Here is a 15,787-nt window from a genome sequence, read left to right on the forward strand (position 1 = left end):
CATTAATATGTGCTTAATAAGTACTAATAAATAGCTAATATTCTAGTAATATGCATTCTAATAAGAAACTAGTGAAAAGGCCCTAAAATAAAGTGTTACCAATTTGTCTTATTTTTATTTAACCTCTTGAAGCGCACTGACCTGCCCTCAGGTTTGACATCACTTTGTTTACATTACTATATAGATTACTTACTATATAGACTACTAAAAATACTGATAATGTTAAGAAATTAAACATCTTTTGTAAGGTCTGAGGGTTTAGTGTAAATCTATGGTCTCACTACAGACAAAAAAAAAAAAAAAAAAAACACTTTTATTATGCACTGGTCAGTTTTGAGATTTTGGGTTGTGTTGGGCTCTTTCGTAATTCATAACGTGTTATTGTTAGTGGAAAGAAAACATACACAATTTACTTTTAAGGGCCAGATGTACTAACAGTTTGCAAACCGTCTTTTGCAGTTACAAAACTACTGTCAGGATTTACTAAAGACAGGCAGTGAAAAAAAAAAAAAAAAAAGCACTGAAAATACATGGACAGTTATTTTTGCAGCTGACCTTACTGCATATGCATTTGTAGGAGTTTCCCTTTCAGACGCAAAATGTATGGAAGAAGAGTTTTTAAATGATTCATGAAAGGTGATTTACTAAGGTTTGCGTCAATTTTTAGTCAATTTTTTTTTTTTTTTTTGCCATCACTCAAAAAAAGCATGTCTTAAACCAGACGCTAATATGCCCTGCTCTTGGTAGATTGCATTGGTCATTATGGAAATGATCAGGCTGCGTCTGTGTTCTTTAATTTATATGTCGTCAGTAGATCACATGCAGAACTTTCCACTCCCATCTGTGCTTTTTTGGAATTGCGCTCTCACGCTAATTTGCCCTGTTTAGTAAAGTTTATTTTATTGCACTTTATTTGCGTCTGTACGTTCTAAAAAATGCTGGGTTGTTTTAACCCACGTTTGGGTCAAATATGGTCAAGCCTTTGTCCATATTTGTCCCAAACATGGGTTTGAAACAACCCAGCATGAATACATCATATTCCTAAAAACGCCTTTTTTTCTTTTCAGGCCATTTATGGAACGATAAAACGAGATATCAAAAATTCCTTCTGTAAAAACCTCTGAGTCTAATATGTCAACAAAATTAAACAAGAATTTTGAACCTGTCTTTACCCAATGTTCAGATTTATGTTCCGGAAATGTATGCAAAAATCAGTGCGTATTTAATGAGATAATACGTTATTTGCATATTTAAACATATTTCAGAAAACTTGTAATGCAACAAATGTTTGTGATTCTTAATGCTATCAACCAATGGAGAAAGTATCTAATTAATATAAGTTTTTTTTTTTTTTTTTACCCTATTCACCTCGAGTGTCTTACCTTACATTAAAATATTATATTTTCATTTTATATTTTTGGCAGTACAGGGAAAAGCAACATTGCAATGGCCATTAAAATCTGACAAAACCGTTGTTTCTGTGTTGAATCTGTTGTTTTTAATATGTTGTGATCTTGTAAACATGGTCTGAAGTGTCAATCTTTCCAGTGGGCAAAACATACACTAAGTAAGTGATGTGGGTGACAGTCAAACAGACTAACCGACTTCACATCGGTGAATGAAGAATGTGCGTTTGCATTCACAATGCGACTCACCGCTAAATAAATAAACACAATGTACTGTCTGACAAAAGAAACTGAATGCTAATAGTCTAGCATGTGCATGTGTTATAGACAGATGACAGGAGTTTATGCCTGTCTGCTCTAATACCTAGCGGCACATCCTCCATCTTCAGAAATGCGACATTCCCCTGAAAATTGTTGCAGCTCCTCCGCAGCATGTCATCCGCACGTCAGCTCTCCCAATCAGCTGTCACGCTGTGAATTGGAGGTTTTAAGTTACAGATCACTACCGAATCCTAGCAAACACGTGACGTGCATCCCTATGCCCCTACGCTGCCTCTGCCAAGGAGCGTCAAACAAACACACAAACATCCGCTTGCTGAATGCTGACGAGCCGTCCCCGCCTCCTCCTCCTCAGAGAACCAGGGGAAGACGGTGAACGGGAGAGACAGAAAGCCCTTTAGGAAATTCTTTTATTCTATTGACGCTAGGAACAATACTGTAGGAAGCAGAACTGAGTACTTGTCAGCAGATCCCAATCAATCATGAGACAAGTGAAAACACAGTGTGTCCACGTAAGAACAGGTAGAGCTGAACAAAACAAATCGGCCACATCTCTGGCTACATCGCTTAAACTGCTCTCTGAGGGGAAAGAATGATTTCTCTGAGGAATAACAACTTAAAGCTGTCTTTAAAAGTAAGAAACAAATTGCAAACTGCAGAGAAACCGTGCTGGACTTCAATTGTTTTTTTTGTTTTTTTTTAATTAATAAACATAGTTCTAGCCTATCCGATTGAGTCATTTGATGACGTAAAACGGTGTTCTCGGACATGTGGCCACGAGTGGCTTATTGCTTTCATAAAAAAGCTGCAGTTAAAAAGACACCAATGTTCAATAAATAGTTACATTTAATAATAATAACAAACAATTCTTCTGCCAAGTATCATAAGTCATTAGAACGACCACAGGGACCACTTATACTGTAGTTGCCAAGAAACACAGTATCATAGCACATTAATATAGGCTGTCTCAATCCATCTCTAGTACAATAGTATTTGTTGCACAGGGAGTCAGTCATGTTTAGTTCTATTGTTAAAAATAGTTCAAAGCACCGAAACATCTCCTAGAAATTCACAGAATGCATCGAAAACAACAGTGAGCATAAACTCTTCACTATATTTACACCAATGTTGTGCAAAATCCATTCCCTCACAGAATCCTATCTCCCTTCCTCAATGCTGTTAGCACTATGCTAAGCTATTAGCAATACCAGAATGCTTCTGAAAACACACACAATTGAAACGTTTCAGTAATGTGAGATGTGTTATATTTAATTTAAAATACATGAACATGTTTTCATAAATAAGAAGAACAATTACAATGTAACTGTTTATAATTAATTAAAAGTTGTCTTGGCCAATGAAATAGCTTTGATGAGGACGGGTCATATGATTCTGCAGGGGAAAGAAACTTGCTTGACAACACTGGTGGCAACCAAGTTAGACACTACAGCTGTTTGAAATCTAATTACAACATTAACAGCACCAAACATTCAAATTAATGCCACTATTACAATTAAATTAACAACCAAACTATATTGAGCAGATACAATAAAACATCTAACTTTCAATGTGTTAGCCTAATACTTGTATATTAGTGTGCCAAGTTTATAGAATGAGCTTTGACCTTTATGTTGCTTGCAAACCATGAACAGCCTACGGCTAATCTAAATGATTATTTTAAATAAATATAACACTAGTCTTGTATAATGCTGCTATTTCTGCCATTTTATAAAAGTATTCGCTTTGTGCATAGCAACATCTCGTAATTATGGTTAAATCACTGTAAAGCAAAGGATTGTGGCTTTATTATTAAATAAGATTATTTAAATAGATTATAAAACTGACATTTGTTGAAGAGGACTGGCATGCTTTTTACATTTTCAACCTTCTTTAGTGTGTAATGCTGCAGTTTAAGCATGGAAAAACGTCTGCAAAGCTACAAAGCACAAAGTCTACTCCAAAGGGAGTTATCAGTAAACACGGTTTCTGGACCCCCTCAAATACCTCAATTGTAGTCGTGAGTTTTGGTCCATGAAAGTACATCACAATATTCCTCATTTAACCCTTTAAAACCTACGGGAGCGTTGGCTCCCCCGTTTGCGTGTCTCTGTTTAAGAGCCAATATAAACTGAACACATATAAGTAACACACTAATTCTTTTTGCATACAAAATCAGAGATTTTACACGTTCAGATCAAGCCTCCTACATGCTCCTGTTGCGTAGTTTTCAACCTCTAATGAGTCTGAGTAATATGGGTATACAACAAAAACAGTGCAAAGCCGCTAACTGAATACAAATTTGTAGATTTCATGTGGCTTTTTTACTCATCACTTCATGAAAAATGCACAGATCATGGAAAAAAAAAAAAAAAAAAAAAAAAAAAAAAAAAAAAAATCGCACATTATTTAAAGCAGATTCTCACAATCAAAGTGAATTCAAAATCAACATAATCTATTGCGTTGATCACAAAATATTACTCACGGAATGATGTAACAAACTCGGCTAAAAACATGTCTCTCATCTTTCCGGGATGCAATGTGTATCCAATGTTCCCGGAACCATCCATGTTCGGTTTCCAACGTGGAATAACACAAAATAGATATCATTTTAAAGCTTAGAAACTCAGCTTTTTAATGCATCTAACCCAGAGGTCTTCAACCCTAATCAAACACACCTGAACCAGCTAATCATGCTCTTCAGGATCGCTTGAAAATCACAGGCAGGTGTGCTGAAGCAGGTTGGAAATAAATTTTGCAGGTCAGTGGGTCCCCAGGAGCAGGGTTGAAGACCTCTGATCTAACCATTTTGATATATTCCGAACGAGTGCTGAGAAGTACCTCTAAACCAGAGTGTCAAAACTACTGCCTTGATCATCACAAAATTGGTGTCATTTGAAAGCTTGGAGTCTGAACTTTACAATGCATGTAGCCAATTCGATTAACTCGTAAGTAGTGCTGAGTTATTTGTTGATAAATATCAAAAAAAAAAAAAAAAAGTTTTCATAATTGATTTAACTAAAACAAATGTATAGATTTCATGTGGCATTTTCGTTCATAACTTCATGAAACATGCACAGATCATAGAAAATGGCACATTGAGCCCAAAATCAACAAAATCCGTTGCAGTGATCATGAGATATTCCACGTGGAGGAACAATTTTAAAAATGCCCATTAGGTGGCGTAACAAAAAGGCTACCTTGGTTCCAAATGCTGTAACTTTTAATTACTTTATGCCATCACCACAAAATTTGATCCAGATGCAGCTCACATGTAGGAGAGATTCACCAAAAAAAGAATTTCTCTTATTTCCTTCTTAACTTATTGCATGTCAAATAAAAAAAGATATGAAAAATTATAATTAAAATTATATATATATATATATATATATATTGTCTTTTATCAGCAGTTTCTCAGCATGAAAATGTCCAAATGTAATGTAATTTATATTTTCTAAAAATTTAAAAAGTGTTCTATCAAACGATACCTACCTTTTGACTCTTCTTGCTTGAGTTATGAATCTTTACTTTTGTGTATGTCGCTCAGGGAAAAAAAAAAAAAAAAAAAAAAAAAAAAAACTAAAAATGCCTTCAGGTCTTAAAGGGTTAAATAATTCCTGCCAAGGCATCCGCCATACAAATAAATAAAAAAAGGGGGACAAGGCCTGGTTCAGTTGCGTTAGCAATGTTGAAACTCGCGATTATGGTAAAGGGGCACGACATTTCCAAAACACGCTCCAAGCGGTTGACCAATCACAACACAATAGGCCAGCGACCAATCAGAGCACACTGCGCTTTTCGGGAAGGAGGGGCTTCATAGAGACCGTAACTAAACACAGTGTTACTAAACAATGTCAAATATGTGAAAAAAGGTGTTTTTTGAACATTTTCTAGTAGACCCCAAAAGCAAAATCAAGACTTTCCAAACCAAGCCAGCCATTCATGATACACAGTACACTAATGCAACAGAACTAGCTCTGTTCATGATATGGGCAGAAGACATTTTGAAAATTGCCTTGAAGGAAGTCCTTGTATTTTGGTACTATACTACAGAAGAAGAAAGAGCATCATATCTTGAAAGCATCCTTTATAGGCACTCTTATTCTCCAGTGCCATTTTATAAATGCTGTGGGTCAGCCGGCTTTATTGTCAACCTCGAAAAGAGTGTTGAGAGGGTCTACCTGTGGCAGGATCCACATCATGCTCGATCAAGTGCTGATCCTGGTGAACCCATTCGCCGTTGCACTTGAAGTAGATCTGAGTGGCAGGGGTCGAGCGGCAGGTGAGGGTCACAGGCTTGTTCTTAACGATATAAACATCATCAGGCTCCACCAGGAAGTGTGGCAGCAGGTCAGAGAAGGCCGCAGGAAGTGGATGCGTTACAGTGGCCGAATGCTCTCCACCTGTGAAAGCAAGCGAGATGAAAAACTTTAGAAACAGGTTGTGGTTTGTTCAGATGCCTAAAACCTTTTAGTAGTGCAAAGAGATAATGAGTGTATCGGATTTAATTTCACACTCCGAACCCCGTGAGCGGACAGATTGCTTTTGACACGCACCTGAGTGCAATGCTAATCCTGTGCATCCGTATTTAGTAGAATACAAATAATCTGCCAACCACAGCTGACAAAACGTCTCCGCTACAGCAGGTCTGAGAAATAATGCTAATGATGTGGTGTTAAAAAGGCTTGCTTTGTGGCATAGGTTTGTATTTATAAGGTTTGCTTCCTGAGTGGAATAGGTTTGTATTCCAAGACAAAGAGGCTTTGAATGGGCTGATCATGTGGGGGGGGGGGGGGGGGGCTGTGATGTCATGACATGGTGAAGGGTTAACTCATGAATATGACTGGCTTTGATAAATAATGTAAACAACTTACATCACCAAGAAGATCTTAAATGTAATTTCAATAATTTAACATCAAATTATGTTAAATGCAAAAAACCTGATATCAAACTCACTATAAGAAATACACATAAATGCAAGCCCAATACAGTCAATATTTTCAGTGATTTTCTTTCTTATTTGTGAACTTCATCTTTAAACCTGCCAGAACAAACTGTTTTAATACACTTCAAATACAAGCCAACATGAAAACATATTTTTATTTGGGGTCTCAGAGACCCCAAAAAGTAAAAATAAATCACAGGAATTTGAAAATGAACCTATTATTTCCCATTCAACCTCTGACCTAATAAAAAGCTTTCGTACTATATTTTAAAACACAGAGTAGACAGTTTTTCATAAATGAGATTTCATTTTAGTGCATTAACAATGTTTCAATTTGACTCAAGCAAAAATACACTTCAGAAAATAGTATCAATAAAATGTATCATGTGAAAATGTATTAAATTTCATCATATTTTTACACCTGGAGTCTCTCAGACCTGGAGTCTAGTTATGTAACTTTTATTTTTATTTTTTTATGAAGGACATATGATTTTAAATATTAAAAATGCCTTAGAGTATCAGGAGTATCTCAGATTTAAATATATATTTAGATTTACAATAGATTTAAATAATCAGAGTTAAATATCAGTGTTTCAAGACAAAGTTCAGTTGTTTAGACTTAAAAAAAAGGTTCAAAACCCCCTGAACAGAGTCTTTTTCTATTATTCTATTACAAATAAATTAACAGCCAAATATATTGAGCAGATAAAACAAACAGAAAAAGATTAATTAAAGGATTTGATAACAGTAACAAATGTGATAACAGTAACATTGCTTCTGCTTGCTTTAGTTTGACTCCAGCAAAAACACACTGTAGAAAACAACATCAATAACATTTTCAGTGTGAAAATTACATTTAATTGTATTTCTTCACCTAAAGTCTGAGACCCCATATAGTTATGTATTTTTTTTATGAAGAACATAGGATGAAATATTTTACAATCAATCATTAACCTTTTTTTTTTTTTTTTTTGAGATACTAAAAAGTTCTTGCAGTCTATTTATAACAGATTTAAAGGATCAGAGTTAGATATCAGTCAATTTCAAGTTGCTATGGGCTTAAAAAAAAGAGGTTAAAGAGCCCCTATATAGTGTCTTATTTTCTCCTGAAAGAGACATATGCTACTATATTCCACCACACACAGAAAAACAATGTGAGTGGGTTAGAGAGTGAGTCCCCTTGTTAACAGGCCGAGTAAAAAGCTTCTGAGTAGTATGGCCTTGTCAGTGTTTGCCTACAGCGGTGCTGAATTCCATCTCTACTCTCTCTGCTGTTAATCACAGCCTTTTAAGATCAGAGCTGATGGACTGCAGGCCATAAATCCCTCTTGCTGAATGACCACGGCACTTCAAAACATGCTCGGCGGGCCCTGTATCCAGGGCTTTAACTCAACTCTTTATTACGCCCAGGCTGAATTCAGTGACGTGACTGCCAGCCATTCACTGACTGACGGCCGCCGTCGCAAATAGGCCGCATTAAACGTGAGACGAACTGGCTTTTTATTCTGATGGCCCCCGGTAGCGCAACGCGATCAGGTGAGGAGCGCATCCTGCTGTTTACGGATCAAAGATCTGCCTGACTTTGTGGGCGGAAATGTTTCTCCCCCGTGTGGATTTATGGAAGCAGCGCAGAGGCGGTTGGATTCGTAAATGTGTGGAGATATTCAATGAGAAATCATCATTAATCAGAGCTTGGCCCTGCGACGGGCGGGAGAATGACTCTTTTGCGCAGCACGGAAACGAAGCGCTACCCTATCAGTAATTTTGTTGCTTCATTTGTTAGCTGCAATGTTTTTCTGGTCTTCGTAATTAAGAATGAATTGCTAATTTATCCTTTTCCGCCCACAATCCAGAGCAATCAAGCAGCCTCAGCTCACTGTTTACTCCCTCTTTATACTGGTGGTCCCACACCATTGTGCATCATACACAACACACACACACTACATGTCTGATAGCCTTCAGGATTTTTAAAGTGATCACTTTTGATAATTAGTTATTCCCTCGGCATGTTTCTCTTTACAGTGTTTTGTTCTGTTTGACTGTTTTTAGGCCCCATGGAAATGCTTGTTCAATTCGCTGTGAACCATAACTTGCTTGCATATATTAGATTAGATTCAAAGCAAATCAACAAAATCAACAAAACTCCAATTTTGGGGGGGGGGGGAAGAAAACTAACAACCTTGGAATGCTTGCCCAGGGGCACATTATCAGGAAAACACCATCTTGAAAAGGGCCAGATCAGGGCGCGAATGACATTAAATTATATTAGATTGCAAGTTTAGAGTGTGTATTTTCATCTACTGCCACAAAAAGAGGTCGCATCCTGCTGAGGAGGTAACCATAGCAATGACATGCTGCTTGAACGTTTTCGGTGAGGATTAGTATGGAATGGTACATCAAGAAAACATAGGTAGCCAATGTTATAGATTTACATTTCACAGGCTGGTTTTGTTTAAAATCCCTCTGTAGTCAATCATTTTATCCCTTAAAACTAATCTTTGATCACAAAAATGACAAATTTAAAAAAAAATTCCTGTGAAAAAAAAAATGCTTAATGTCTTAAAATAGCTTGAATGTAACTCAACACCCTTGCCTCATTTAATATACACGGATCAATGATTAAGCAAATTAGCCCTGCCTCCACTCGCTCACGCCAGCTCAAAGATCCACTCGGTCAACTTACAGAGGTTAAACGCTGCACGATGGTATCGCTCTTTACAACGTCAAACATGTAACGGTAATTAATATGATTAGCCTTTTGCTTGACTGTTATCAAACAGCTAATAATGTGTTGCTAATGTTACACAAACCATGTTCCCGTTCGCCATGTCAGAGACAGACAGCTGCTTTCTAACAATTAGAAACACTTTGAACAACTCAGAACGTCAGTGGAGAAAGGCATATAGTCAACGTGATCTCATGAGAATACGTGTGTATTTTTACGTAAATTGTGGTTCTACCACACATACATTTACTTACGTTTTCATACACACAAAAACGTACAATATTGACGTATTTATAGCACTAAAACGTAAAAATACTTACGTATTAACAGCAATAAAACAATAAATAATGTAACGTAAAGTGTGAATGTATATTCCCATGTATTAATATTAAAATCGTGGCTTTAATGATTTAACGATGTTTTTAGTCGAATTTATTGAAAGCAGTTTACTCATCTACATAATATGAAACAATAACATTTCTGTTCGTGACTAGTGCTGCTCGTTTCGGAGGATTACATAATGTTAAACAAGACTACAATTTGAAACCTTATGAATAAAATTTCTGTAATTGTTTAACCATTTTGTAATATTTAGTTTGTTTGCTGTGAGACACAGAAGGCGTTTTCTCCTATGCAGCGACTGACAATACAACCATAAGAAACACCAAAGCACAACATAAATTCACAAATCACATCCATTTTATTTGTTCACTGTACTCCAAATCTTTAGAATCCATATGTTTGTAAGGAACAGATCCAAATTCAGCCCTTTATCCATCAATCTTCATCTTCATTCTCAGCAAAAGCGACCGTCTAAGTCAAAGCTCGCGCTCGTTATGATTCAAATTTGAAAGTAGAGCCACCCTCGAGAAGCGTTACGACATGGTTTACGGCACTGATATCGAACGCTCATTGGTTCTCACCTGCTTCGTCACAGATTGCGACATGCCGTGTTTCAGTGGATTGACATTTGAAATGAGTGTCGCGCCTTCACGGAGAGAAGCCGGATTTATCATATTTTCATGGATTAATAAGTTAAATTCTGCTCTGTACCCTATAGAAAACTATTACCGCCAGAGAGGACTTTGACTGGAACTCATCATCATTTGAACTACTTTTGGTACCACTTTTGACATTTTCGCAAAAAATAAATTATTGTGATTACGCTTGTTTGTCTGTCATTCTTTTATTTATAACAGTAGGTAGTTTAAAGAAGTGGTTATGGGTAGGTTTAGGGGTAGGTGTAGGATTAGTGGCTCAAAATATCGTTTTAATGTTATATTTTTACTAAAATTGTCATTTTCCTACACATTTCTGTTCTTTATTTTTTATTCTTTTAACATTCTGTATAAAATGGGTAGGTTTAGGTTCGGGATGGGGTTTAGGGATCTTACATTTATCTTCAAAACGATAAAATGGAAATTATACATATATCTTTATGACATGAAAGATACGTAAATATTTTGTTTTTTCGCTGTAAAAACGTAAGTATTTTCACGTTTTAGTGCCATAATTACGTCAATATTGTACGTTTCAGCACCTTTCTAAACGTACAAAAATGTAGTTCATCATAACGTCGTAATATACATCATACACCTGCCATATTGCTAAATCTACACGAATTACATAAACAGAAAAATATACTGGGATAACCTTCTCTCGAAACTCCCCTGCTAGTTCGCTGTTAATGACATGCTAAAGCCCACCGGCACGTTTACATGTTACAAGGTAGTTTGACGTCACAGGCACCAGCGATTTCAAACCACAGGTTTGAGACCGTCGTTTTTTCACTTAAGTTTTAAAGAGAAAATACTCAGCAATAGTGTTCACATAATTGCAGATGGTTTGTCCTAAAGCATATTAAAAACACCACATAGACATATAAATAACATTATAAACTTGATTTTCACCACAGAGGGTCTTTAAGAGAGCTAATGTTTGATTAACTGTGGGATGCCAAAATTGTGTTGAGTGAGATGGCATTGTGTTGAAGGCATGCCCCCGAACCCCCTTAGCAAACTCAATTTTGGGACCTTTGTTAAAACCCTGTGTTGCATACACACACACACACACATACAAACATCAAAAACAAAAATCACTTACAGCATCTTTAAGCAACTATAAGCCTCTTAGAAGGAGGTCACAAGGTCACATTCAGATAATTAAGCTAATTTTTGTGGACTGTGATATTCACAAAAATAATTATCAATAGCTGGAAGACTGCTGTTTATGACATTTTCTATCACAACGGGCCTGTGGCACAGAGCGCAAAAAGCACATCTCTACTAATGAAACACCAAAGCTAACGCTGACCTTTCCGGCAACTTCCTCATCTCCCCTGCAGAAAACCACAACCTGGGTCACGCAGGTAGCATTAGCCAAAGTAATAAACGTCAGCCTTCACACAAAGACATTACCCAGCCGTGCCGGCCCTGGTGCAACACGTCATAATAATGCTGCTCTGCTCATTTCCTTTTGTCATTTTACGTGGTGTGCTGACTTGCTAATTCATCAGGGTGAAATACAGTGAAGAGCAAAGCTACGGCTATTGAACCTCCGCTAATGTATCGTGTACGTGTTAAACTCTTAATAAAAACTAAATGTTGTGTGTCCAATGAAGGACATACATCACTTTCCAGTTTCGCCCCCCTCTGTTACATTACATTTTGTGCTACGACAGACAAGTAATTTATCTTACAGGGACATTCATTTATTAAAAACATGCTCAGATGAATTGGGAATTCAAGCCGTTCTGTTACAAGCAAAAGATGGTGCAATCAAGGCAATTATTGCAGGTCAAAATGGCTTTTTTTCTGCTGATGTAAGACCGGGTGCCCACGGGATGTGGTCCGTCTAATGAGCCTTAATTTGGCACCGTGATGATGGCCATTAGCTCCTCATGGTGACCTTTTCTACAACATGAGAGCTTGGTAAACCAGCAGGCTGAATCTGTCCAGTTGGGCTCTATAAAGAGTGCAAGGCTGAGGTGATATATATGACTATCATAAATTAGGTTTCAAACTATTCATGACTGTCCACATCTGTTTTTCAGACCAGTCTCAAGGGGTTCAGGCTGTATTGGACAAAATAGAAATGATTGTTTTTTTTTTCCCAGCATTTCAAAGTATTGCAATATTTTATCCTCACAATACTGAAATTACAACAAGAATCCATCTTTCCCCTCATAATATAGTCATTTATTTATTTAGACATCGACTGCTAGCCACGATGCACAATTCCCATGGTACACTTTTTCTAAGTTATATTTTTGGCTGTACTGCCTTTATTATGAAGGACAGTTCAGAGAGAACTGGAAACAACCGGACAGGAGAGAGGAGAATGGCATCGAGAAATGACCAAGAGTCGGGACTCAAACTCAGGTCGCCCGAAGCACTATTGCGCCATATGTCAGAATCATATTATTTTTACTTGTGCCAATGTGCCAATGCTCCATGCTATTTCGAAGGCCCAACCATAAAGTAAAGCAGGAAATTCAGAACTAGTTGCACAATCAGAAATGTAAGTAAAATATAAAATATCATTTTTGAATTGCAATACAATTAACTTGCAATGCAAGAAACTGAATTTTATCAGACATTAAGATATCGATAGAATAAGAAATTCACTCTTTACAAGTAATGAGTTACTTTGAATTAAAAAAAAAACAATAAATGCATAAATGAATGGAATTTCTTGAGATATCTAAAACATATTAATATAAAAAAAAAAAAAAAAAAAAAAAAAAAAAAATTCTACCATGCTAGAAAAGAGAGCCTCAAGCGACTGGTGGTGAGAAAAAAAAATCTTAAAGTGAAACACTGCATTACTTAAGGTACAATGCAAAATGTAATGAGTTATTTTGACAGCTTCCAACACTTACAGTGGATTCCCACATGCTGCATCCACATAAGTTTTAATTTAAAAAGTTTTAATTTATTTTATGTGTATTAATGCAACAGGATCTGTTTTAGGTGGATGTGTCAAAATGCAAAACTGAATAAAGGAACATTGTTGTAATTCAACATAAACAAAAGGAATTAAAGCTACAATATGTCAGATTTTTGCAGTAAAATATCCAAAAACCACTAGGCCAGTGTTATATATTTTGTTCAGTTGAGTATTTAAATTATTCCAAATGTTTCCAACTATTTGTAAATCGTGAGAAAATCGCAATTTTAACCAAGGATACGGGACGTGTCTGGGAGTCGCCTGTCAATGGCGTCGTATCCGTGTTACCCTCGGCTTCCGGTTTTATTTTGTAGAAACCATGGAAACACTAATGATGCTTTAATATATTACATGTTTTATTAGACAAGGGAACAACTGTATGGTTACATTTATAGACCGAAAACGAATTATTGTTATATAGCTCAACACGTTTAGTCTTATTGTTTAAATCTAGTTTTCTTGATTTTCCGAGAGTACCATGCTTTTACCATGCCTCAGAGAAAAACACTATTTTGTCAAATAGCAAGTAATACAGCATTTTCTCCATCATACAATATGTTTTAAAATTAAATGCATGCCATTTATCAACACAAGCCATCCAGCATTTATTATTATGATATTCTAAAATCAATCTAGCTTACTGTAGTGTGCAACAAGTGTCTCATAGCAGCCGCTGAGCGAACGCTCAGAGTAACGTCATAACATCATTTTCAACACAGTCAAATGTATCTAATATGATAAACAGAGCTGCATTACCTCATACGCTTGACCGGAAGAAGCGGCGCCGGCGACTGTGGCATAATAAAAGTTCCGCTGCTCGCGAGGCGTGTCGCGTTCATCTCTCATTAGCAATCGCTCCAACATCACTCGGCCCTGCACTGTAATATTAATAATCTCATCCATGAACATGATTTCTACTCGAGTCCCGTCCCGATTCTTTTCCACTGGCTGTGAGGTGAAGACGACATTTCCCAAGATTCCGCGCTCAAACTCAACGTCATCAAGCTACAAATTTGTTTTGAATAGGCGACCTCCAGCGGTGAAAAATCTAAATATTGTAGCTTTAATATTAGGAGGTAAAACCACCCTTCCCGACTTACAAGCTTGAAAATGGGCCTGTTCCAATAGCCACACTTGCTGTCTTGTCCCAGGTCTGAAAAATGCCAAAGCACAGTGCCCTTAAAGCACACTATATCCACGCTATTTATAATTCGATCCGGAGCAGTATTTGAGGCTAAGCATATCCCATCATTTATCATGTTCTGGGACTCATGCGCCCTGAAATTGCGTGATTTAGAGGAAAGCTTTCATATAATTTGGTAGTAAGCTGTAAAATGTTGCACATTTTCCTGATACAGAGATGAGTATGTGCATTTTGTAAAATGTAAACTGCTTTTTATTACTTAATAAGATGCAAAACAATCCAAATTGTCTACTAAACAGACATTTAATAGTTTATTTTAAAATGCAAAGTAATGAAAATCAGAATGCGTTCATGAAGTTCTGTAAAAAAAAATAAAAATGTTTTTTGTCTTTGCTTTTAGGACAATATGTAAATTCACAAAAAAAAAAAAAAAAGAAGAATTGATCGGCTAATGCCAATATATTTAAATTGTATTAAAATTAAATTCATATTTGAGAACAAAACTGATGAGAACAGTCACACCTCTGTGAAAGTAATTTTTTTTTTTTTTTTTTTAAATATTAAACAAAATTAGAATAAAGAAGTCCAGCTCAATTAAGAGAAAAAAAAATGAGTAGTCTTTTTCTTTGAAGACAGTAAAATTACAGGTCATGTCAACTGGCCATGTGTGACTTAGAAGTTGTATTTTTAAACAGCTGGCTCGGAGGAAGGCGTCTTAACATCCTAAGTGGACAAAACTGCGTGGGAAGTTTCCACGTTCTGTTAACACACGTTCCAGCTCATGACAAAGTTAAATTCTTTATTCATAAGAGCATATTCCAGCCATGCAAAGCTTCAAATTAAAGTCATTCTGTAAGGCTGATTGATGAGCTTCCCACGCTTATGTTGTTATAGAGTTTAATATATTCATCACTCTCTTTGCACGCACACACACACAAAGAAGAAGAAGAAGAAAAACAAGTGCCCGTCCATGCTTAACAGTCTCCTCATGGATCAGTGCACAAATGAAGTAAACACTACATAATGGTTAACATTTGAATTTGAAATCCGATAATACACACACAACTAATATCTAATGGATACGATCTTGTGCGGAATCTGATAATGCACTCTCTCATCTCCGAACATTATATCAGCAAAGAAACAAATTTATGAGAGCGAGATATTCCTGTCACAGCCATAGAAATGTGTCAGCTCAATAATAAAAAAAAAAACACACTTAAATTACATTCTCATGCAAACGCCGACAGCAGTAGATGCAATTCATAATGTTCTCAAGCCGTGAATAATGAATCCAACTGAACAAATTCATTTAAATATACTGCATGAAAAGCATGCTTGTT

At 36.4% G+C, this 15,787-nt stretch overlaps 1 protein-coding gene across 5 annotated transcripts in view; it reads right to left on the reverse strand.

Annotated features, from left to right (window-relative positions):
- Positions 1–15,787, reverse strand: part of unc5a (unc-5 netrin receptor A) — a 225,442-nt gene that overhangs the window by 97,444 nt on the left and 112,211 nt on the right. For all 5 annotated transcript variants that reach the window (XM_051860879.1, XM_051860881.1, XM_051860880.1 and 2 more), the window contains exon 2: positions 5,864–6,085. In XM_051860879.1, the coding sequence (XP_051716839.1) occupies positions 5,864–6,085 (222 nt within the window). The remainder of the gene's footprint in view (positions 1–5,863; positions 6,086–15,787) is intronic.

This window comes from Ctenopharyngodon idella, chromosome 14 (assembly GCF_019924925.1).
Source record: "Ctenopharyngodon idella isolate HZGC_01 chromosome 14, HZGC01, whole genome shotgun sequence".
In the NCBI taxonomy this organism is placed as follows: Eukaryota; Metazoa; Chordata; class Actinopteri; order Cypriniformes; family Xenocyprididae; genus Ctenopharyngodon; species Ctenopharyngodon idella.